At 36.8% G+C, this 27143-nt stretch overlaps 1 protein-coding gene across 2 annotated transcripts in view; it reads left to right on the top strand.

The window, feature by feature from the left end:
- The window catches only part of LOC117403197 (formin-2-like), a 197429-nt gene that overhangs the window by 4716 nt on the left and 165570 nt on the right, over positions 1 to 27143 (top strand). For both annotated transcript variants that reach the window (XM_059023818.1, XM_059023819.1), the window contains 4 exons: positions 6595 to 6761; positions 18091 to 18241; positions 19815 to 19876; positions 24949 to 26018. In XM_059023818.1, the coding sequence (XP_058879801.1) occupies positions 6595 to 6761; positions 18091 to 18241; positions 19815 to 19876; positions 24949 to 26018 (1450 nt within the window). The remainder of the gene's footprint in view (positions 1 to 6594; positions 6762 to 18090; positions 18242 to 19814; positions 19877 to 24948; positions 26019 to 27143) is intronic.

Genomic DNA, 27143 nt, shown 5'->3' with positions numbered 1-27143 from the left:
TCAATCATAGGAGCTGGTTATTTATTTACAATGAAAATACAGGTAATATTTTAAATGTGGATCATATTCCTGTTACATTTGTTTTATCGTGGTATCCTAGATCATTGTTCTGAATGCTGTTTACATTATTCCTTACAACATACTAACCTCTTGACAATTTGATCTAGTTTTATGCCATGCTACAGTTGTCCATCATTGCTTTTGGCAGTTAATAATGTTTTACTGTGTGTGCAGTATTTCATTTATTTAAAAAAATTGACATATTTTTAAACAAGAAAAGTGCAGAAATCTAAATTGCAGTGTGCAGCGATCTCTGACTTTTGAATATTGAGCCATCGCAACCCCTCTGCAAGCCATTGAAAATGTACCTCCTTATTTCTGCACAAGTTGCATGTTCAATAGGGCCCTGCGTTTTATGCGACCTGCTTTCTTAGGCTGCACTTCATTCCTCCCACCGCAAGGTGGTCATGTAGTCTGCTTAATTAAACCACTTATTGATTAATAATCTCCCGATTTCCTTTAATCAACTCAATTAGTCATTCTATTAACGTGCATTGGCGCGTTGATTAGGCTGCAGCAGCAGCTACAGACATTTATTTAGTCATGCATCCCTTTATTACTAATACGTCTTATTCAATATTATTTCTTAATGTGTAAATAAAGAATTTAAATGTTTCAGGTTACTAGTAGGAACACAATTTGTCGACAAAATATATATATTAAAAAAAAAAAAAAAAACCAACACTGATTCCCGGAACAATTTATATAAAATACTGAAATCATAACATCAATGCTGTAACATATATAATAATAATAATAATAATAATAATAATAATAATAATGCTAGGTTGTTCGCAAGCAGCACATTGTGTCACTTACGCTGGCCCTGAAGTGCAAAACAAAAACACAAAAAGGAAAACACAACAACATTAAGGAAAACGCAATGACATTAAGAAAAAACACAAGAACATTAAGGAAAATGCAACGACATTAAGGAAAACACAACATTAAGGAAAATGCTGCAACATTAAGAAAAACACAACATTAAGGAAAACGCAATGACATTAAGGAAAACACAACAACATTAAGGAAAACGCAATGACATTAAGGAAAACACAACAACATTAAGGGAAACGCTGCAACATTAAGGAAAACGCAACGACATTAAGAAAAAACACAAGAACATTAAGGAAAACACAATATTAACCCTTTGCAGTCCATTTATTAACTGCGCGTCAGGCACGCCAGGTCTAATTATTTTCACACGCGCAGTTAATTTTATACGCGCTGTTTAAAAGTTTTTTTTTCACAGTCAAACGGGTTTAAATGGCCCTGCATATCAACAAAGCACTCACTAGGCATCTCCAGCCCCGCCCCACCCTTTCGTTTGCTATAGCGTTCACCTATGTATGAAATAAATAATAATATTAATAATAGTCGTACATACCCATCGATCATCTCCGGATCACTCGTTTTATCACCAAACTCCTCAATAATACGAACCAAGTCATTATTTTATTACTATAACATCTGAAAAAAGCTCTGCAAATGTCCATGATAGTCTCTGTGCGCTGACGCACTCAGCCAACTTGTTTACTATGAACGCCCCGTTATCTGATACCTGATACCATGTGACTATTCATGAGATACGCCTTTTTTTTTTTTTTTTTTTTTTTTCTCGACTTGTCTCGGCTCCTGTCGCTCCCACTCGGCAATTGGATGGTTTTCTCGGCTTTTTCCGGAGAAAAAACGACTAAACACCCGTTTATTGCGTTGCTATAATGATGTCGGACCCAGTCCGACAAAGGACCTGTGAGGAATAATTGCGATGTCGGACCCAGTCCGACAATGGACCGCAAAGGTACAGCTGCCTTGTTGGATTGCTTCTGTCAGGTGGTCTTTAAAAAGTAATTTTCTACTTGGGCAATTTTTTTAATGGTTGCAACCAGCTTGTCTGCTTTCGGAAAATTATTTGCCCAGATATTGCTGGCAATGGCTATTATGTGGGCATTGGGGTCAAATGTACTGAATTTGGCAGAACCCATCGAAGAATGTCATTATATGCCTTGATCATGTAACTGGCATTACAAGAGTTTTCTTTTAAAGCATCAATTTATTCAATTACCATTTATACTCATTATAATTAGCTTTTATTTTTTTCTAATTAGTCAAAGCGTACTGTGTTGATTTCTTAATTATGAATTTGATTACTATAACTGGAGTGGCTGCAGGGACATCTAGGGGATAGCAGTTGAATTATAATTGAAAGAAATAGGTCTCGTAAAATGCAGGACCCTATCAATAGTGTCAATTTCCAGACTTAAACTTTACTTGTCAAGAAGGTACAGTACCCATTGTCAGGTACGTTAGACTTTTACTAGTTGTTCATGCAGATAAAGGGGAGGAAAATATTATTTAACAGAGGACTGAGTCCTCAAACTGCAGGCTCCTAATCATTTAAATTCAGGGAAAACTGGCTAATTGAATCAACCACATTCTAAACAGTTGCATTCCCATTGCTTTTAAACCAATATAAAACCCCCTGCTTCACTGAAACGACTGCGAAATGAACATGAATTAATACTGTAGGGTTTCTCTGTAATAATAATAATAGTAATAATAATAATATTAAACCTAAGACTCGATACAGGACTAGTGTTAATTTACAGTATTTTATGATATTACAGTATTTTATTATTGATACAAGTGCATCATTTTGTACAATAGGTTGCTGGTACTGCTGATTTTTATTTTCTATGTCTCCAAACCTACATGTAATTGAATTGAAAGTGAAATAGTGGATATAAAGAGTCTGGCTCTAGATAAGAAACATTTTCTTTTTCTACTGGTAAATTACAAAAATTTTATGTTTTAAATTATTTTGGTGCTGGAGTTTGTGCTGCATCTTTTGTAATGTCTGAACTTTTTTTATTGACTTGTTGGGTTAACTATTCTGTGCCATAAGGATGACAAACTGTCATTAAGTCTTGCACTGTCAAGTCAGAAAATATCATAACATTTGAGACCATTTTGGACAACCCAGTCTTACTGTTGGGCTAACCCAGATTCTGCCGCAATTTAATTGTCATTTATGGGCTTTGTTACAGCTTGGACTATTCATTCCTGAATTTTACGCATAGTGTAAATGGCTGTGTTTGTATACTTATAAGTAGGGGTGTATCGATTGGTAGCCTATTGGCATGGCACCTATATTAGGAAAAAAAATCACAATCGGCTATCGGCAGTTTTTATTTTAGCCGATTTTAATGTACACTGATATTCATGCTAGAATTTCTTCCAGCACAGAATGTAATGTTCAGTGTGCTTACTAATGATGCAAGAACATTGAGACAGTAATTTTCCTTGCAGTACTGTGTAACGCGTGATCAACCTGCAGTAAATATGTCTCAAAATTAAGTGAACAATTTAAGTTGTGCTGCATTAAAGGGTACATAAGGACCTTTTAATTTTATTGTGTTACATGCTCCCGGGTGTTGCTACAACTGTTTATGTAAGGGGTGTGTGTATTTTAATTTTTTTTACATTTTGACCACTTTTTTTTTTTTTTTACTTTTTAAATTCCATTCCCTGCCTCAAGATGGCTTCCCATGTACCCGCATGGACTTCTCAGAACTCCGTTTCCCATCATCCTCCTGCTCACTGGTAAATCTATCCAATGTAGTTCTGAGATGTCAGCGGTTTTGTAATATTTTTCTCTGTAGGTGATTTATACATTGAGGATACAAGGGAATCTTCTAATATTCCTACCCCTTCTAAAACAAAACTTTCAAGTTGTAGCAAAAGATCGGAGTTGCGGATCGTATTCTAACGTTTTCCAGTGTTTGATTTTTTTTTAACATTGTTTGAAATGTAATGTCACAATATGAAAATTCTCTGACGATTATTCTGTGGGGTATTATCATGATAATTGCAATGGAGCACGATATTTTACAAAGAACTACAAAAAAAAAATATTCTTACAGATTTAAAATGTTAACTATTTATTAAGCTAAAACATGTTTTACAACATTATAAACCAAATTGAAAAAATATGGTGCTTAATTATAATACAACAGATATTTACAAAACACTATTTTAAATCTAGAACTCTCAGCACAGTTTTTAAACATCTACAAAACATCAATTACTGTAAACTAAGGTGCCATTTTAATAATTTGGTCTTTTTCTTTTTCTTTTTTTTAATGTTTTTTTTTACCTAATTCATCTGGGTGTTTACAAGAACCTGACATTAAATGCTCAAAGCTGTTTTTTTTTATTATTTTTTTATTTTTTATTTTAGTGGCTAAGGTACTGGTGGATTAGAAAAAAAATGTGTTGTGTGATTTATAACACTTCGTGGTCTATGTACTTGTTGGGATGTTTAAAAAAAAACGTAAAGTTTACTGTTTAGAAGCATTACAAGACAAACTTTCTGTGGCAAAAAATGTAATGTTTTTTTCCTTCATATTTTGTGTGTTGCTAACCTAGTTTGCTATTTACCAGGTTTACATATTTTGTTTAGATTTAAACTTTTTATATATATATATATATATATATATATATATATATATATATATATACTACCGGTCAAAAGTTTTAGAACACCTCCATTTTTCCAGTTTTTATTGAAATTTACGCAGTTAAATGTCTCAATGTACTCTGAAATTAAAGCATAGAACAAATAAACAATTGGAGATAAAAAAAAGAAATCATGGAATCGTTTTGTTTAATAAAATTTAATCTAAATTTTTGACTAATCAAAGTAGCCACCTTTTGCAGCTATAACAACCGAACACACTCGTGGCATTCTTTCTACAATGGAAATCAAATATCAAACCCCTGACCAACTAGGCGTATACCAGAGGGTATTGCATGCCGCTGCAAAACGCTGTGGTAGCAGTTTTGGTTCAGGGTGCCACTCACTCTGTGCAAGTCGCCGACTCTGGATCCAGCAAAAGAGCCCCAGACCATCACGCTTCCTCCTCCATGTTTGACAGTTGGTGTCACACACCGAGGAACCATCCTTTCGCCTACTCGACGACGTACAAAAACCCTGCGTGATGAACCGAAGATTTCAGATTTTGATTCATCGGTCCATAAGACCGTCTTCCAGTCATCAGTAGTCCACAGGCGGTGCTTCATGGCCCAGGCAAGCCTCTTTTTCTTATTTTGCCATCTTAACAATGGCTTTCTTACTGCCACTCGACCTGTCAAACCTGCAGCTCGAAGTCTTCTCTTCACAGTTGAAACTGAGACTTGCTTACTTCGACCAGTGTTAAGCTGTGCTTGAAGCTGTTGTCCTGTGAGCCACCTATCACGCAAGCTGCTGACTCTCAGAAACTTGTCTTCTGATTCTGTTCTGGCTTTGGGTCTGCCAGACCTCTTCCTGTCAGACTTTCCTCCAGTATCCAAGTGCCTTTTGATGGTGTAGGAAACTGTACTCACTGACACCTTGGCTTTCTTTGCAATTTCTCTAAAGGAAAGACCTACACTTTTAAGGGTTATAATGGTCTGTCTATCTTCCTTTGTTAATTGCCTTTTTCTCGCCATTATGAGAGCAATATACTACTTCCTGCAGTACAATACTGTCCAAATAATGCTTAAGAGGGTGTAGTAACACAGTCTGTTCCAACACTGCTTTTATACAGACAGAGGGTTTGTAAGTAATCAACAAAAGTTGGGACACCTGTAGGAATTGTTAGCATCAACTTTCAAGGCTTAATTTACTTCCATTGCTGCAGAACAGCTGTAAGTTGTTAACCCATTACTTGTTCCCTGAAAAAGGCCTTTTTGTATAACTCTGAAATGTACATTATTTTTCAGTTTTTGGTAACCTAAACTTTTTTTTTTTAACCTCTGGCAGTTTACCGCTTACCTTTGTACCATTTCAGGTTATTCACTGGACTTGAACTGCTTAAATTTCAATAAAAAAAATTTCAATATACTCCTCTTTCTCTTGGAGCTGCAGTATTCCAAATCCAAGGCATAATCGACCCATTTCAATTCCCCTGCCACAAAATAAATGACCTTTACATCTAGTTCTTAAGAGGGGGATTTGCTGACTCATTCATCTGAAATTATTTTCCAATTAAAGCTGCTGCAGCTCTTTTGATCAAAGATTTATTTATAAGTTCAGTGATCTCACCTCAAATGTTTTGTTAGATTTTTAATCATGCTCAATGACCACAGTGTTCTATATTTGACTCATATCCTGTTAAATTAGATTGCCTTGCCCAATCCAGTGTTGCTGTGCAGTTCTTTGAGTGGACAAGTACCGGTATATATCTTCATAGGAAACCTGCATTACCACATAACAGGTTAAACTAAGGGTGTCCAATCTGGAGGGCAATTCCACTCCAGGTTTAACAGTTGAAATGATATAATTAACTACGGGGTCTGGATGGAGATTTAATTGGTTCAATTAAACAATTCAGAACAAGGTTGTAACAAAAACCTGTGGTGGAAGGGCCAGTGTTGGCCACCTCTGGGTTGAACTAAAGCTGAAGGTTTAATGCCAGTTGAACACACAAGTCGTTGGCAAAAGCATGTTCTGGAAAGAAACCTAGTTTTAATCTGAATTTCTTGTTTGTCTAGGCCGGACGCTGTTGGGAAAGTTCTTCAGACAGGAGGAAGATGCCCCACAGGAAGAGGCAGAGAAGCTCTGCTCCAAGATTTTAGCCATGGGCCTCTTGCTACCATTCAGCGATTGTTTCAGGGAACAGTATGCAGGGAGCTCGGCACAAATTTCACCCAAGTTTGATGTAAGCTCAATTTCTTTCCTTTTTTTTTGTTCAATCTAACAGTGGCATTTATGATACGTCTACAATGGAATACCCCAAATTGGTATAGATATGTTATCCTTTTTAAATGGGTACATTTTTAGCTTGATTTGGCAACAAGACACCTTTTTGTTTTTATGCCTCCCTTTTTCCTTAAAGAAAAGCTTGATAATTTATGAATCCATATCAAGTGTAGATAATGTGGTCATTCCAGTCAAGGAAAACAGTTCGACAAGTTTGGAAAGTGCCCCCTTTATGGTTAAAAAACCCTGCAGAACACTGAAACACTCGCGTTCCTCACAACAGGATATTAATTGTATGTAATTGAATATCCTGTTGTATATGTATCTCAGAGATCAAACAACTGCTATTCTAAATTGAGCCTGATTTTTTAATTGGATCATTGAAAAAGCGTAGCTTGAATTCATGCAGGTAAATTATAATAAATAGGTTTCCCAATGTGAGATCCTTGTTCCCATTGTGCATTTGTGGTACATATAATATATACAGTACCGAGTATTAAGTGAAATTTAAATCTTGTTCCACATCATGTCCTCCGTATAATTTCTTTTGGTTTTTGTTTGACCAACATGCTGTAGCATCCACTGTCTGTTTTACAAAAGCCCCCTTTTCTTACTGCTTCAACATTGGTTGAGGGTGTACAATACAGTGTCATTGTGGTCACTGTTACTTAGTTCCCACTGACACACAACCTTTTAACAAAGTTGCTGGAATGTTTAAATTGAGTTACAATGTTGCTACAAGGTTGTGTGTTAGTGGCTTCTCAATGACCGCATGAAGCATGTGAAACTATTGCTCTAATATAAACGCTGGTCTCATATAATCGCTGGTCTCCAATACACGCCGGGTCTGCTGGCAAATATTGTAAATAAGCGCCAGAGGCGTTTAATTGAAGTTTTACGGGAAGTACGGTGCCTATTTAAACAGATAGATAATCGCAGTATGTGCTTATGCATACTATTTGTACCTGCGTGTTTGTGTGTGTGTGTTTTGTGTGTGAGTGTACTTTTTATCTGTATTTTTGTGTGTAAACTGTCAATAATATTACTTGACCACAGTTTTACAGCAACTGATTATGCAGCAAAAGATCTGACCAGTACATCTTGTAACTCATATAGTGATATTTTTGGTTTAATAACGACTGAATCAGCAAAACAAAGCACATAAAAATAAAATAATCAGTCATATTCATTAATTGCACAATGCGAATATTGTTTACTGAATTAATTGCATATGCTAGATTTCAGATTGATCTAAGTAAATTATTATTATTATTTGTTTATTTAGCAGACGCCTTTATCCAAGGCGACTTACAGAGACTAGGGTGTGTGAACTATGCATAAGCTGCAGAGACACTTACAACTACGTCTCACCCGAAAGACAGAGCACAAGGAGGTTAAGTGACTTGCTCAGGGTCACACGATGAGTCAGTGGCTGAGGTGGGATTTGAACTGGGGACCTCCTGGTTACAAGCCCTTTTCTTTAACCACTGGACCACACAGCAATGCATAAGGCATTTTACAATGCTATAATATATATACTTACTTTATTTCATACACTTTGGTAAAAAAGACGATCTTACATAGAAAATGTTGGTTTGTTTTAAAAAAAAAGTTATACAATGCCGTAACTGCTGTATAGTTACTGACTCAAGGTATAGCATCGCTTGTACACTCGAAACTGATTGGTCCGTTCATGGTGTCCATGGAAACATAAGCCCGGAAACCAAATGCGCTCAGAGAAGGAATGTTTTACTTGACTTACATACATAATGAATTGTGGAAATTGCCGCTATTTTACTGGAACAAAATACAATTTGGAATACTGTTGACTGGAACATACAAGCACTGTAAAAACTAATAGTTTTTTTTTTCTTTTTTTTCCAAATAACTGTTTTAGGCGGCTCATCTGGCAAAGTATTAGGCAATTTTAGCTGGCTGAAAATGAGAAGACTGACAATATATTGTAATTAGGGCTACCAGATTTGCAGAGTGGGGAAAAAACTGGGCCTTTTATTTATTTATTTATTTATTTATTTATTTATTACTTAATTCACTGGCGCCGTATTGTCATCTCAAAACCTGTTTTAAATGTACAAAAATCCAGGTCCAATCCAAAAATCCAATAAAAAAAAAATCAGCTATTCGTCTTGCCATTTAAAGAAATTCATAAGATTATATATTTTAATTTTGAATGGCGCAGAGTAATAAATGACTTAAGGCATTTTTGCTCTACTTGTATCCTTAGAATATGAACTAAACTACATGTGAAATGTTTACTTCTGACCAGTGCTTAATTTGTAAATCGGGAGGTCCCGGAACACATAGTGAGCGCGAGAGGGGGGGTGTTCCGGGGGGCTCTGAGGTACCGGAACGCATGAGAAAAAAAGTGAAAAACACAATGTAGCCAGACAATGTAACTATAACCTGTGTTAAGGTGTCATCTTTAGCCTTGGCTACAATGCTTGCTGTCGCTAAATGGGCCTTGGTTCGGGCATGTTCAAAAACCTTTTTTCTGAGGGCTCTTTGTTGTTTTTTTACATCGGAGGCAGAGGATGTTACTGTACATTCCACCCACTCTTTTGCTAGTTTCATCCCTCCAGTCTTTTCCGGACCCAAGCTCCCTACCTTTTTGCATGTTGTACAGCCCAGCTTTGAATTTTGCATGACAAGCCAGGGGTTATACGCTTGCTTTTTCTTGAACTGAGCCTCCGTCCAAACTGCACATGCTCGGGGCACTTCGTCGGTGGATGCACTGTCCTCCCTAGTGATGTGCAGTTTGCGAACGAATCGTTCTTTTTGAACGACTCACTAAAGTGAACAGTGGGAATCGGATCAGAGTCCCTATTGAATCGGTTCTTTTGATTCACCCAATGAACAAGCTGCGTGGTGCACAGGAGTTGAGTCTATCAAAAGTCATGAAGTGATTCCTTACCTCTAGAGTCTGGCTGGTTTGTTCGTTGTAACAAGGAAACCGGGATGCCTCTCAACTCGTTGAGTGTTATGAAACTGAAGACCATTTTGTGCCATGTTGGATCCAAATTCCCGCTTACTTAGTGCATGATAAGAACTCTGTGTGAGCCAAAATGGCGTCAGTTACATCCTCCAGACCATAGCTATATATCTATGATCCAGACGATGTGTACTTTAGAGTGCTGCTTCACGCCGTCAGAAACTGAGATTACAAGTTTGTGCACCAGAATTATTATTTTTCTTACAGTTCTTCTTAGTTTACTATGTACGTAGCCTTGTGTAAGTGCCACATAGGCTACTAGTAGTTATTTTTACTACTACTAGTTATTTTTTAAACACATACAAAATTAATCATATCTATAGTTAACCATTTTGCACAAATTGATTAATACTTCTAAGTCATCTTGAGTAAAGTCAGCCAAATTACTAAATAATATTAATAATAATAATTGAGATATACACCTCATTTCCAAAATAAATAAATACAAACATCTACTGGTATTGTAACGTTATTGTACCCAAGGCTTAATTATATAACTTGTGATTACATTTTTGACCTTGAGGAATGATGTATTAAATGAAATAACGAGGCAGAGGCAACGTTAACTGATCGCTTTTATTAGAATGTTTACAGTGGAAAAAATAATAAATCATGCCGCGAGAGGTACCGGGGCAAATTAGGTGCCGGAACGAAAAAAGTCAAATCTGAGAGGTGCCGGATCCTGTTCCGGCAGGATCCGGCTCAAATTATTATTATTATTATTTATTTCTCAGCAGACGCCCTTATCCAGGGCGACTTACAATTTTTTTATTATTTATTTATTTTATTTTTTTACATAAAGTTACCCATTGATACAGTTGGGTTTTTACTGGAGCAATCTAGGTAAAGTACCTTGCTCAAGGGTACAGCAGCAGTGTCCCTTACCAGGGATTGAACCCACGACCCTCCGGTCAAGAGTCCAGAGCCCTAACCACTACTCCACACTGCTGCCCAGAGCCTTAGTAAATAACTAATTTTGTTGTACCTTATTTTCCAAAGGCTAGAATAACTATTGTCGCTTAAGTGATAGATAGATGGAGCCCCAGAGCCTTAGAAATGGCTTTGTAACCCTTTCCAGACTGATAGGCATCAACAACTTTTTTTCCGGAGGTCTTCAGGAATTTCTTTTGTTTGTGGCATGATGTGCTTCTAGAACAGGGGTGGGCAATTCTGGTCCTGGAGGGCCGGTGTCCCTCCTGGCTTTTGTTCCAACTTTGCCCTAAATTACTTAATTGGACCAATTATTACCAATTAATGTCTTTTAATCCCGGGATAATTCTGGTTGCTCTTCTTTGCACTCTTTCTAGAGCAGCAGTATCCTTTTTGTAATGAGGTGACCAGAACTGAACACAATATTCTAGGTGAGGTCTTACTAATGCATGTAAAGTTTTAACATTACTTCCCTTGATTTAAATTCAACACTTTTCACAATATATCCGAGCATCTTGTTGGCCTTTTTTATAGCTTCCCCACATTGACTAGATGAAGACATTTCTGAGTCAACATAAACTCCTAGGTCTTTTTCATAGATTCCTTCTTCAATTTCAGTATCTCCCATATGATATTTATAATGCACATTTTTATTACCTGCTTGCAGTACTTTACACTTTTCTCTTAAATGTCATTTGCCATGTGTCTGCCCAGTTCTGAATGATGTCTAGATCATTTTGAATGACCTTTGCTGCTGCAACAGTGTTTGCCACTCCTCCTATTTTTGTGTCGTCCGCAAATTTAACAAGTTTGCTTACTATACCAGAATCTAAATCATTAATGTAGATTAGGAATAGCAGAGGACCTAATACTGATCCCTGTGGTACACCACTGGTTACCTCCTTCCATTTTGAGGTTTGTCCTCTAATCATTACTTTCTGTTTTCTACATGTTAACCACTCCCTAATCCGTGTGCATGCATTTCCACTTGTTAGAATGCAATAGCCGCTTGTTAGAACATTCCTGTTTCAGGGAACCAGGGTTATGATAATAACCTAACATTTTTTGTTAAGTATATGGAAAACTACAAAACGGTATTTAATTTAATATATTAACGTAACGTTATTTAGAAGGTTTCATTTGACTTTATGAAGCGAAATGTGTTAATTCTATAGGGTGATGCAACACTTTTGGCCATAGCTGTAGGTTAGTCCCTATTATCTGTCTTACTTGTTCCGATCAGTTAAACCAATGACCAAGATCTGCTTGGTACACTGCAATCAGGATTAAGCTAGTACAGATTTGCAGGATTTTCTAGTGCACATTTCTGTCCACTTAATGTGGACTAAATCACTGGTACGCTGCAATTGACCCTGTGTGTGTGGTTTTTGTTTTGTTTTTTTTACCTTCTGACAAAGAAAATAACTTTGTCAAGTGCAAACAGAACATTGAAACTAATCCAGTTTTGCCATAGATAAAAGCCTGTAGTGCAATTTCAGAACTGTAAAGCACTGTGACAAGTGATTTAACTTAAGGCATCTACTTTTATATAGGTTATTGTATGGATGGGGGAAACCAATTTAATATTTTGAAAAACAGAATTATGTCTCCCTTGCATCTTTGGACCCCTTTTCTCAAAGCCTTAACTAAGGAATTATTAAGCATGTAGTTTCTGATGCTGATTCATTTGCAATGTTATGGAAACTCCTTGTGCAAAATCTAATGGTACTTTATGACCCAAGATCGCTGATAACCAAACGCTTTGATATATTTGCTTCAAGCTCAGTACAATAATGTATTCTATGGTTCTTGAAGTAAAAAAATGCCTTTTGTTGGTGTAATTTAATGAAGCTGCTCCTGTCTCTTTTTTGCTGTTGTGGCCGCATATCTGAGTCAATTCCAAGTAACCTTGGCTGTGACTCATGTGGCTCTTTAGATTTCTTTATTACACTTTTGAGATGTTGTTTTCACATTTGGTACACAGCTGTATTCTATTCTTTCGGTCAAGTGCCATGGCTGTCTTCTATGGTTCATTCAGTTGCCTTTGATTATTGATGTCCTTAAAGATTAGGCCTAACCATTTTGTCTCCATGATTGTTTTCACCATATGTCGGAGAAAAAGTTTTGTTCACACACAAAAAAAGTATTTATAGTAAAAGTTGTTTTGATAAATTTGAAATAAAGTTCTGTATTTATTAAACTAGGCTTTTTAAACTTAAGAATTGTAAGTAGCAGTTGCTGAGTTAAGTGGTTTTTTGGTTTTGGATTATGTAAATGTACCTTTTACTTGTAGTTGACCATTAAGCAGCAATTTTTAAACTGGTCACATACACACTGCATTCAAGAAGTTGACCTCTAAATAATTCAACAGCCACAGCTTTCTTCCTGCACATAAACAGAATTGTTGTGGAAGAACTTGAGCCGTCTGCATGCAGGTCACCTTAGATGCCTGTAAGGACAGCAGTGTGCAATCTGCATGAAGGCTGTATGCAGGAATCATCTGTCATGATGTGCAGGAATCCTCTGCTATGATGTACGTCTGGTGCCAGACCTTAAAAGTGACTTGGACTTCGGTGGAAATATATATCTTTATTTCAAAGATCAAAGTGTTGCATCCATTGTACAGGTTTTGTATTGATTTTTTTTTTAAAATTTTTTTGTGGATGGTATTTCTAAACGGCATTAGAACTATAGACTTATCTTCATCAGTCATGGATTGTTGTTTTCTTTTGTTTGTTTGTATTTTGTAATAACGCTGTCCTAGGATGTGTAGCTATCATATGTACAGAAGGAATGAGGGCCAGGAATAAAAATAAGCATCACTTAACCATAAATTTGCATTTCATCTTGTGCATAAGAAACCCCCAGCAACTGCTATGAATGCAGCATTTGATGAATTGCACAGAGCTGGCTGCATCAGAATTTTTTGTCCGCCCAAGCATATTGCTGAACTAAGAAAATAAACTGCAAATGCATCTTCTGTAACAATGGAGCACCCGAGCAGCTTGGAAACTGAAAACTGTTCGCAAGCTGTACCTTCCCTCTCAGACATGGCACAAAACACCCTGGCCAAGATGCCAGGTATATTCAGGGGTCTGCTAGTGATAAGACGAGATGTGAAAAGCGATACCATGGAGAGGTTTTGTGAATTGAAAGAAAAGGATCCTGATCTAGCCTTGCTGAAATTAAAGCAGACTGTACAGAAAACATGCTGTGAATTTGAAAACCCTAAGGTTAGTGAGCCCATAAGGGCTACAGTACAGTATGTGCATTAATTTGGTAACAATATTGTGTTTTACCTAGATTTTCACCTGACGCAAACAGTTATGTTTATAATACTAAAATTCAGTATGTAGTTATGCATTTACCAAACACCATTACTTCTTGATTAAGTTTTATGGATTAGCAGATTTATTGAATTATCTATTTTATGTATTTATATTCTGTCTGAGATTACGAATGCCTTCTTATAAAAGAAAAAAAAAAACCTGTCTTCAGGCAGAGAGAAAGAGTTAATAAATGTGCACTAGATTATTTTTTGGCAGTGATGTAACAGCAAATGCACTGAGCTAAATCTGAAATGACAGTTGGATACTGCTGTAGCTTTAACCTTGTGCTGGCAAGGGACATTTACTGGCTGTACTGCCTCTTTATCCCAAAGTTTATGTTCTTTAGTCTAGTACTATAAAGCCAAACAGATTGCAGAGTGGTTAGCACAGGTTAGCTGAGTGTAGGCAGCAATATACACCAGCTTGATAGTGCTGTATGCTATTGCAGTACTGTCCTAAATATGGAAACACTATGTCAATTAGCTTAACACTTGGCAAGTTGAATAATAATTAATGGCTTAAGTGAAAATTTATCAGAGCTGAATGAAGAATATAACACCAAAAAAGCACATCTTGCATCCTTAACTTGCTTTTATATTAGATGGGTCTAAAAACTAAAGCAAATGTGATTGGTGTTCATGAATGAGTACTCCTTTTAGCAGTTCAGTAACTGCTACAATGCTTTTTTTCCCCTTGTAGACTCTTGCACAGTTTTTGGGGATCTAAACCAGCACTGCTTCTCTTTTAAATTTGTAACCTTCAAAGATTACATTTTGTCCATCGATAAATGGACATCTGAGTTTATTGAATAGAAGTCTTTTCAAAACATTTAGTCCTTGTGACTACGACTTGTTCGATAAAAAGGCTTCTGTTGTTCCTTGTAGAATGACCCTAGAGTGGTCCATGGTGAAATTAATTCTTAGTTTACAGTGCTGACACTGTTAATGTTGCCCTCTTTGGTATTCAAAAGCTCACAGCCTTTTACTGCACTTACACAATAGAAAATATATCTATTTCCTGCTCCATAGACAGAACGTACAAGAGGCTTGGGGAGGCTAAGCCTCTCCAAAATAATTGCCCAAACCCTCACAAGAAATTGTTTTGACCAACATAAATATTTGTGAGAGAAGATCGATCCCAATACAGGATTTAGTTGGCATTTCAATGTCATTCAAGGAGACAATGGTTGGCTGGTTTAACGTCAATTCTTCCTGCCGATCTGAGCCCCATACAGATATTCGAAAGTTTACGGTAAGAGTGCAGTTATTTGTTTTTTCAAATACCTTATGAAATACGTTGAATGCCCCTTGATTATAAGTATGACAGTAAGTGCATGTTTAGAAGCTTAATCGTCAGTATTAATTGATTTAAATTGGTGTGAGGTGATGGAAATGGTGTTCGAAATTGGTGTAGGTACTGTAGGACTGCAGAACAGGTTAACAGATTTAAAGGTTTTAAAGTGCAGCTTGTTATCCTTACTGTTTTTCTAATTTGCTTAAATAGGCATAACATGTTTTAAAGTACAAGCTAGTGCTATGTTAAACTTCATTTATTTGGCAGCCTTATGTTGGGGGGGGGGGGGTTTGACAATGTCAAATATATATGGGACGCCAGAATCACCTCAAGAGTCCTCTTGAGGTGTCGTGGGCTAGTCGACGAAACACTGAGAATGGAAGGTGCCCACTTGAAAACCCCAGAGATGTACCCTACTTAGCTCAATCCAGACGGTTGTGTGTGCTGATGCGCGGGGAAGCCAAAATAAGCTGATCCTTGGAGCCAGCATTACACTTCAGCCATTAAAACCAGACAGAAGGATATCTACATCATCATATGGAAGGAAACGTAAATGGATGGAGACATATATGGATCACATTAGTTTACTGTAAAGCTACGTCTTAGTTGGTGCTTATATTGGCGAGAGCCGAGTTCAAATCACCATGAAGTTTTAACTTCTACTCTCGTGTAATGGAAATCATGTAGCATCCCTGAGGTGGTTTTGAAGTCTGTTTTGTGCTATAAATTATTATACAGTACAAGTTCTCAAAAAGATGCAGGAGAATGAATCCGGTTTACAGCTTTTACTTGTGTCCGTCAGTCCGACTACTTTTCAAACTCAACACAATGAATTAAACTTAGATTTCAGACTCACTAGTAACAGAGTAATAAAAAATGATGCACGTCTTAATTTATATATATATATATATATATATATATATATATATATATATATATATATATATATATATATATAATGTGTGTGTGTTTCTTAATGTACATCGTTGGGTTTAATAAATGCAGGGGGAAAAGTGAGGAATAGCCTCCTGTGGCGGAGTGGTGCCCCTATTTATTATTATTTGTATTTTTGTTTGCGGCGCGGGTAAAAGCGCCGCGTCTTTTATTGTTATATTTAAAAACCCTGTGAGGATGCATGGCTGATCAGCTTCTGATTATTTAACTAGCTGACAGTCATGCATCCTTACCAAACGCGTGCTGACTCTGGCCGAGGGATAATAAGATAATTACCAACTAGTTAATCCCTCGGCCAGAGTATATAAACCTGCAGCTCTCTGCACTCGAGGTTGTTGGGTGTACAGAGGAGAGTACGGGGAGCGGAGAGAGCGAGTCACATTTGAAAAAACAATTGCTAAAACGTGCTGGATTCTCCAGCACGACACTTACTTGTTTGTTTGTTGATTCGTTTGGCCCTTGTGCCCTTTTGTTTTGTGTTTTGTTGTTTTGTTTAAATCTTTTATTTTGTTTGTTAATAAATACGCTGAGTGCTACTGCACTCAGCTTCACCCGCCCATCCACTGTTTTGGTGTCAGTTACTTCCTGGTCCGTGACGTCATCCACCTCACCACTGCGAGCCAGGCTGCCACACCTCCCCAAATGAAAGACTCACACGCTGCCTATGTCCTGCTCTATACTAAAAAGATAGTATTAACCAATTATTTTATGCCAGAGGCTTCTTTCCTCTGACTGGCATAACAACTTTCTAGCAAGCCCATTTGTCTTTATTCCGTTCATTCCCTGTGCAGTAGGTATTCGGACCCTGCCTGAGGACTTACATAAGAACATAAGAAAGTTTACAAACGAGAGGAGGCCATTCAGCCCATCTTGCTCGTTTGGTTGTCAGCAGCCCATTGATCCCAGAATCTCATCAAGCAGTTTCTTGAAGGATCCCAGGGTGTCAGCTTCAACAACATTACTGGGGAGTTGGTTCCAAACCCTCACAATTTTCTGTGTAAAAACGTGCCTCCTATTTTCTGTTCTGAATGCCCCTTTATCTAATCTCCATTTGTGACCCCTGGTCCTTGTTTCTTTTTTCAGGTCAAAGAAGTCCCCTGTGTCGACATGGTCTATACCTTTTAGGATTTTGAATGTTTGAATCAGATCGCCGCGTAGTCTTCTTTGTTCAACACTGAATAGATTCAGTTCTTTTAGCCTGTCTGCATACGACATGCCTTTTAAACCCGGGATAATTCTGATTGCTCTTCTTTGCACTCTTTCTAGAGCAACAATATCCTTTTTGTAACGAGGTGACCAGAACTGAACACAATATTCTAGGTGAGGTCTTACTAATGCATTCTAAAGTTTTAACATTACTTCCCTTGATTTAACACTTCTCACAATATATCTGAGCATCCTGTTGGCCTTTTTTATAGCTTCCCCACATTGTCTAGCTGAAGACATTTCTGAGTCAACATATACTCCTAGGTCAGTGTCAGGTAGGACCTATCATTGCCCCTGTGGAATTAGGAATAAATCTACATTGTGTGGCAGGATGACTAAAGTCTGAAAGCAGTCTACAGAAATTAAGAGACATGTAGTTATTTTGCTGGTCTAATACACTTCTGGATAATACATTTGTAAGTGCCAAAGGGATTTATACTTGCTGATTTTATAGATTTCTGAATCCTCTAAATTCTGTAAATTGCTAGAACATCCAAATTAATCATTTCGTTCCTTCAGCACAGCAAAGCAGATTGCTAACTTAATGGTAATTGTTGTCTCCACAGCAAGACCTATTGTACACCTGGGCTAATGTCAGCCAACCAACACACTCTATTGACCATGCTGAGGGCCATATCCCAGGAAGGATTCAGACTTTGTGGCCGCCACCCAAATCAGATGATGATGAGAAACCAGGACTGACGTACACGGAAGCGAGTAGGTAACAAGGATGTGTGCCAAAACCATAACTGGGACAGTGTCAGAAGTTGGGGTACATCAATGTCTTGGGAAACACATATGAATATCTCTAACCACACATTTTGATTAGTTTTACATTTTGAATGGTCTTCTATGCAAATAGTTGCCAAGTGGTATTTGCAGAATTAATGTAGTTAGGGTTGTGCAACTTGCCAACTGTCTTAGTAAATTCAGGATCAGGGATAACCACTGTTAATATGTTTCATCAAATGCCTAATTTTACTTTGATGTTCAGTATGTTGGTGTTTTAGAGAACATTGGAAATTGGTACATGTGTGTTTTTTGTTATAATTTTTTCTTGTTTGTATTCATGCATTAATACATGTAGAGGATGAAGAAGGTGAGTGCCTACATATATTTCTTGTTAGTTTAAATATTCATTTCAAGTCTATGCTTTTCGTCTGTTGTACAGTGAGATGGTTTTACAAGTGTGCATCTTTGGCAGAAGGTTACACTTTGATTACCTGAGATATTCTCAGTGATTTCTAAAAGTCGAGAACCATTTAGAATTTCTTGGCTATTGTATATCTGGGTGTGGAAATGAAACCCTATTTTTGACCTGAGGTCTCTGAATGGATTTGACCGTTAACACACACTCGCCCTCAAGTGATTTGTGGGTATGCTTTTTTTTTTTTTTTTTTAAACCTTTAATACATTTTTGCAAGATTATATTGGAGCTGCCTAGTAATTTATGTACAATATTCATTTAATATTTAATCTTATGGCTCCCTATAGCCGTACTTTATATTGTAGCTGCACTCATCTTAGTGTGAGTGGTATCTGTGAAACTGAGCATTCATAATAAAATATCCAGCCATGAAGCTTATTTAATGCTTGGTATCAAAAAGTTCCAGTGCAACTGGAATGCCAATGTCTATGATTTAAGAAGGCTTCATGTACTTTTAAAAATATATTTTTCAAACATTGAGCCCTCACACTTTTCTTCTGCATGCTTTGTAAGCATCTCCATGTCAGGGTTGCTAAGCAACAAGAAGTAAGTCCCTGACTGAAGCAGAGGCAGACACATTGAGATTCCCAGTTATGTTCTTTGCCAACCCTTTCAACTCCACAAGCCCTTGATACATTTAATCTCTTTTTGCAACTCGAGAAAGATTTCACTGGTGATTTAAACACTTACTAAGGTTTACTCAAGCAGAATTGGTCTTTTTAATTGGATTATTTCAATTTATTTTATAACCTCTATTGTTGCTGTACAGAATTGCAGAAAATACAGCACAACATTCAATATTACTACCAATTTTAGTTTCTTAAAGTTTAAATTAAAAGTTTGACTGTATTGGAACAAAAATACTGTTCAGATGTCCCTTTTTGTTTAATATAAGCACAGTACTTTTTGTTAAATTGAATATACCGGTAGTATTTTATATTATTGAACGTTTAGTATTTTGCAATATTTAGTTGAAAATGAAAATGTTTTCATTGAACTTTTGGATTATGATACCAAACAATGTAGAATTAAATGACCGATTTGCAATAACAATGAAATATGAATGTGTTTTTCTCAATGTAGAGCATCAAGCAGCTGTCCTGACATTGAAGAGGGTACAGAAAGAGGAAGTGCTAAAATTACATGTAAGAAAGGCCATCTTATAATAATACCATTTTTCTTTTTGGTGGAACTATGAATTTAGTTAACCTTTTGATTTATCTATTTTTTTTTACTTTTTTAAATACTATTTTGTTTGGCTTGCCTCCCCAGCACATACTTCAAAATGTTATATTTACATAATTCAATTCCAACATATTTGAAACAATTCACAGTATAATTCTTTGGTAACACTGACCTCTTGTGGTGAAAAAGTTACTTGAACATGGTTTACACTATATATATATATATATATATATATATATATATATATATATATATATATATAAACATTAGCGTTGAAATACATTAAAGGTACCTTAAAAAAAAAAATCTCAAAAAGATTTACCATGATAAGAGCACGGCAAAATCTGAAATGTCAACCTTTTATTTAATTATCTTAGAATAGTTTAGTGCACTAGTGAAATCACGTTTTATACTATATTTTAATCGTGTACTATATATTTCTTCATTTCTGGATGACAGAGGTGGTGTCTGTTTTTGAATGTTGGTATTAATTATTGAATGATGATTTAGGGAGAATCTCTCTGGCTTTGCTTAACTACACCATCAGCTTGCACCTGCCACTGGTCTCTAAGTAAGCAAAAAAAACTAAAAAAAGATAACAGTATTTATATAATACATTTAAAAAGATAGAGAAGGGCTGTATTTTCCACTGTGAAGAAACTGCAGGTAAATTGCCTACACGTCAGTAAATGTATTAAGTGGACAAATCTGGCCCTTTATTGTTTACCCTAAGTAGTGCGGCGTGTCTTATTCCATCATTTCAGGAAAACATGTTTGAGAGTTGGGGTAATACTGTTTCCACTAATTCGGTTTCTCAAAGTTGTTGTTGTGTGGTGTTTTTTTTTTTTTTTTTCATGGATTTGCAAAGCTGTATGTTTCTTGGTTTTGAAAAAGGGTATCTGTGCTTTTGACCTCATGAGTGTTATTGCGTTATAACAGTGCTGTTTTGGTGGTGTTATGCTATGGTAAAGCACAAATGCAACAGCATGATTGGTCAAAACACTGACATAACAGATCTTCCATGCTCCAACAGCAATTTGTGGTTTAAATGTTTCAGTTAATTTGCTACTAGTTTTTGATCACAAATCATTTTGATATACAGTCTTCATATTTGTGGAGTTTTATAACACTTGTACCTGTTTGAAATACATATTGCTCTTGTACATTGAGTGACATTTTCAGTATATTTTACCACCAATATAAAGCACAGAACAACCCGCACCCCCGCCCCAAAATATTTTAAGACATTTGTAAGTTTAATATACAATAAGTTGTGAATGAACTGCTGCCAATTTTCTCAAAGCATAATATTTCATTGTATGCATTATAAAGTAAAAAAAAAAAAAAAGAGGGGGGGGGGTAATCAAATCTAATCTGAAGTATAATAGAACATTGGCACAAAAAGCAGTTCCTTGTATTTAAGCTCAGTTTGTAAAGGCCTTAGGCGCAGGTTTATTGAACATTTGACATATCATTCATCATGTTCCTGAGCTTAGTCTTTACCAACACGTGGAAGCAATTTGTTGTGAAAAGAAGAAACATGTGTTCGCTAAAAAGAGAAAAAAATCACAAAATGTATTTGTTTGAGTTTGTATTTTGTAGAAACTGTAAATTAATTTCTCATCTGTTAAGTTAAATGTAATGACAATGGTAGTGAATATTTGTTATTTACTACTGCCTGTTGTAAGTAATATGAATTTTTCATAAATGTAAAATGAGTAAAGTACATTCTGGGTTGCCAACCCCCTTAAGATTGATTCTCAATTTTAACCCTCCTTAGCTTTATTACATGTATTAACTTGTCCCTGTGCTCAGATTATTATAGCCCCCTCTTGGGTTTTTCACCAGTACTTTTGGAATTGTTTTTATATTCTCAACTTTTAAAGATCTACCCATTTTCGCAACTCTGCTTGACAGGTGGACCCGTTTGTAATTATGAAGCATAAGAAGTATGTTGTCAATCACAAGATTAATATGCTTATAATGTAGAAGCTTACATGCAATTGTCAAAGCAGTTCAACCCATCTTTTTTTTTTAATACTGTACAGGAATGTTTAGTCAAATCACAAAGTATTGGTGAACTAAAAATGTATTTTTTAAATGTACTTTAACAACTTCAACAGTCATAAATAACATTTTAAAAAGTTAACCTGTAGTCTTGAGTGCCTCTAGGGGGCAGTATCGGTCTAATTACTGAAAATAACAGCTGGCAGTCATAAGGTAGAATTATTATTATTTGTTTATTTAGCAGACGCCTTTTATCCAAGGCAACTTACAGAGACTAGGGTGTGTGAACTATGTATCAGCTGCAGAGTCGCTTACAACAACGCCTCACCCGGAAGACAAGGCAAAACTGCCAGGGACTGCTTCTCCTCATTGTGCTACAACAGACCCTGCTGGCCAGGTGCCTAGTGAGCACCTGCAGGGCTGGCCTTTGTCCTCCAGAGGTTGATACCTCGCTGAAATCCGCTCTCGAGTTCCTGGGTGAAAAAGGAAGCTGGCTTGGTCATCGGAGGACGCCCATGAACCATTGGGTCTCCTGAGCCATGTGGGGAATTGCTGTGGTGAGGGGAAAAGTGATTGGGCATTCCAAATTGGGAGAAAATCAGGGGGGGAGGGGGGTAATAATTGCTCACAATTTATTTAAATTAAATAAATACTCTCTTTTATAAAACCTGGTTGAAAGGATTGAACGTTCCTCAGGCTCTGATATTGTTTACTAATTGCACTGTAAATCATGATTTACAACAAGAAGTTGACTACTTTTCTTGTTGCTATCTGAGAGAGCAATTCTGATGCTAGAATATTACAGTACATACTGTGGTTTGCTTACTTGTAAAGACGGACAACTCATTAATACAATGTTAAATATAGTCAAATCCATAAATGTTATAGTAATACATCTAATGTCTCATCAGCTTAGGACTACAGTGGCCTAAAAATGTATTTGTCCATGAGTTGGTGTAATATGATTGAGGCAGGTATGTAGAGCTGGCAGTTCTGGCTGTGGAAGATCTGGATAGCCCAGCTCAGAGACCATGGACACCTCATCAGTGAGTCCAGTTTCTGCATCCACTGACCAGACCACAGGCATATATTTTAAATCCCATTGAATTTAGTAATGCCGAACATTAAGACCAAAACCAACCAAATGTTTTTCTAAAGGTTGATTGCTTCCATGAGGCACAGATGTGTTGCAGAAGGTACCCTATAGTTAACACCAAAATTAAAATAAAAAAAATGTATTTCTTAAAATAGATTACCATGTTTACATTCAAGGCATAGGCAGTTTTATTTCTGAAGTTATACAATTATAGTTGTAAAAAGAACATATGCAATTACCTTTTTTGTGTGCCTGTCATTATGTAGGTTATACATTCAGACAATTCCTACTAACCAAAACAATTCTCCACAGCTTTAAAACACTTACAGAATAATTGAGGTTTTATTTTCCCTTAAAATGCTTGAATTCCTGGCCTGCCAATTGATGTTTTCCATCTCCCCCATATTGTGCAATCTGGATCTGGTCAACCTCTGCAGCTCAGTTCGAGCCTTTTATAATACTAGTGTTAATGGAGTGTATTTTGCAACCACTCAATGATAGAAAAAAAGACATTTTGAAAATTGTAATTTGAAGCTGTTTACTGGATTGTTTTATTGTTTTCTGGATTGTACCCTATTGAATCTGAATCCTATTGTTTTTGATGATTGGACAAAATGCTGCTGAGATCAATATCTCCACTTTTAAACTGATTGTAATCTGTACTCATCTTTTCCCTAACCTTGTTTTGACTAAATTTTGAGCATGCAATAAACAACCTGGCTTTGTTCAAGTAAAAGTTAATGTGTTTTTAATTCAACTGGTATTTCCTCATAAACATAAGTCATAATGCTCAATGCCTGTGTTCAAAATGTAAAAAGAGGAGCAACAGAAAACTAATGTGTTGTATCACGCTTAGGATTAGAAGAGGTGAAGAGGAGGGAATTGAGATTTTTTTTTGGTGTACCTACACTGAAAGGCAACAGTGAAATCACCCCCCACTCCCTGCCCAAATGAAAATGGTATCTGCTGTACAGCTATGACCAAAAGTTTAGCATCACCCTACAGAATTAACTAATTTTGCTTCATAAAGTCGATTGAAACCGGCTGAATAATGTTACATTAACATATTGAATTGCATACCACTTTGTCGTTTTCCATAGTACTTAATGAAAAACTGACAAATTGAAAAATGTGACCTTTTGAAATCTGTACTGCTATTATGGCTTCTTGCGATATAATTTTGTATTTTCTTTGATTACATCATGATAAATAAAATATCTACATTATGTTCATATAGTTTTATTTAAGTTATGTCTCAATCCTAAAATTCTATGTGATGCAAAACTTTTGGCCATAGCTGAACAGACAGAATTACAGTATTGGGTCTATGTATCAGATATGATATTCAGCTGTTTGTGTACAGAACAAAACTACTTTTTAGCGTGACAGCCTACAATAGCATCCTTAACGTCTTCCAACCAAAGTGAAGACAGATTGTATTGCGATTGTAACCATGCACCCAGGGCATACGCATTCATTGTCTGGTCTCTTTGAAGCTTTTGATGCTTAATCGTTATAGGCCAGTACTTTAGGGGAATCTCGGTTTCTCCAAAAGGAGCCAAATCTGAAACCCAGGAGTCTAGACTTTAGAACTTCGTTGGCTTTTCCCCCCTCAGCTTTGTAACTAAATAGCTCTCCCTGGTGTGCTTGGAATAAACAAAGTGCACTGTATTCATTTGGTCTTACTACTGTAGTTCTAGAGGATTATTTTCCTGATGTTTGGAACCTCTGATTTATTGTGGTAGAATGGTGTAATGGTCACTATTAAGTAGGTCCATGGAAGTGAATTGTTTTTATCTTTTTTTATTTGTTTTCTTTTCATATATTCCATTCATAATATTTCTAATGGGTATTTATTATTGAACCACTGTCATTGACATCGTGCCACAGTAAATATAAAATCATGTTTGACTGTTCTTTGCTTTGTAGGATGAATTAGAGTTGAAATCTGTTCAACTTAAGGATGAACATGTTAACGTCATTCAACAGCTGGAGCAGACCATAGAGGATTTAAGGATCAAAATTGCAGAACTGGAAAAACAATACATGCCACTGGAGAAGGACATATGTACTAAACACCAGGAGTGTGGGATTGAAGATAGAGCCTTTAAAGACTTCTGTCATGTTGACCTTCAGACTGAGGAAGAGACATTTCTTAGCAGCTTGGAAGCAAAATCTGTACAGACTTCGCCTGTGGAAGAATGTTTTAATTTCAAAGTGCCTTTATCAGATAAAATGCCATCCTCCTCTTCTATTGCTCTTCCCCAAGATTCAAAAGCAGAGCCATCTCCAGCAATACCAATACCTGAGGCACCGACGTATCATTCTGAAATCTCTGTGGTGTTGCCTCCCAGGCTAACACCAAATTTTATTGGTACCTGCCAGCAGCAACAACAGTCTTCACTGCCTTCAGGACAAAGTGGGACTCAACCACCCCCACCTCCACCCCCGCCACTACCTGGCTGCTCAGTGCCACCTCCTCCTCCCCCACCATTACCAGGCTTTCTAGCACCGCCATTGCCTAGCTGTGCTGTACCCACTCCACCACCCCCACCCCCACCTTCCCTCCCAGGATGTCCCATACCACCTTCTCCTCCACTGTTGCCTGGCTGTCCTCCCCCTTTTCCTTGTCCTGGTGGTCTAGTGCCTCCACCTCCACCCCCCTTGCCAGGTCAAAGTGCTTTCCAACCCATACTCCCACCGCCACTTCTGCCTGGATCCGGTCCACCACCACTACCTCCCTTACCTGGATTGGTCCCACCACCACTACCACCCCCTCCCCCTCTATTTCCTGGCACTGGGGGACCTCCTCCTCCCCTATCGGGTTCTGGCCCCCCTCCACCTCCGCCTCCTGGCTTTGGCTCTATTCCCCCTCCGATGCCAGCAGGATTATTTGCACTGGCAATGGGTCACGACAAGGGGGCAAGGAAACAGGTTGTCGAACCGCCACGCCCAATGAAACCACTGTACTGGACTAGGATTCAACTGCATGGGAAAAAGTAATTGTAGAATACATTTTAGGTTTATTTTTTATTGTACTGGAGTATGCAATGGATTGTATTGCATTTGTAATGTCAAATTAGGTAAATGATGTAAAAATAGAACAAAATTCACAAGGTGCAAACTATAACTCACAGTTCTCAATACAATACTGTGTATTGTGACACGTGAAATCATGAGTCATCCCTTTTTTTGTAAGCAGGCAATATATATTGGAATATCATGTATTTTTAGGGTACACTCTGATGCTTGTTATATTTTGCATGGTCAGGTATTATCTTGAATCACTGAAACACGGAAAATATAATTACCCTGCACAACACAACAAATTAGACAGACTAAGGCCAGAATAGTTAATGATTGTTAGCAAATGTTGTGGATAAGTCTGTCAGATCAGTCTTGGTACTACATCTGTATCCCAGAATTGGTTTTAACAGACGGCAACCACGTAAAATCAGGCATTTCATGTGAAATCAACACAGTACCAAAATGTCATGTCTTACAAACTCCACTGCACTGTTTTAAGTTGAGTTTTTTTTTTTTTGCCAGAAATGTACCCTTGGACAATTTGCATTAATCATTTTGAAGCGCAGTCTAAACATATTTATCACAGGAAACTCATGATGTGATTTTGAAATTGATTTTACGGACTTCTGTTAACCAAGGGGGGTGGAGATTGAGATATTCTTGGTTTAATTGCAAACTATGTTTTTGACTGACTGTGTCATTGGAGGGGCAATTAAAATAAGACGTTTATGCACTCATTCTCATTATTATTATTATTATTATTATTATTATTATTATTATTATTATTATTATTATTACTATTATTATTATTATTATTATTTTCTGAATTCAAGAAAATAATAATTGCACTGTGATGTACTGATTTCACATGGAATGCCCCAAACTTGAATAACACTAACCTGAACTAACAGCTGCCAACGTTTTATTCCCTTGGTGACAAATTGAATCAGGTTTCACTGGACCACATTGCTCTTAGATATAGCTCTGCCAAGCACAACAGTAGCACTGGGAGCACCACCAGTGCTTTGTCTACAAAATATTTCTGTAATTCAAAACTGTTAATGATAATAAAAAAAAAATGCAGTGCTGTTACATGG

The sequence above is a fragment of the Acipenser ruthenus genome, chromosome 5 (assembly GCF_902713425.1).
Source record: "Acipenser ruthenus chromosome 5, fAciRut3.2 maternal haplotype, whole genome shotgun sequence".
NCBI classification, from domain to species: Eukaryota; Metazoa; Chordata; class Actinopteri; order Acipenseriformes; family Acipenseridae; genus Acipenser; species Acipenser ruthenus.
The sequence above is the reverse complement of the archived record's forward strand: the minus strand, read 5'-3'. Positions and strand labels throughout refer to the sequence as shown.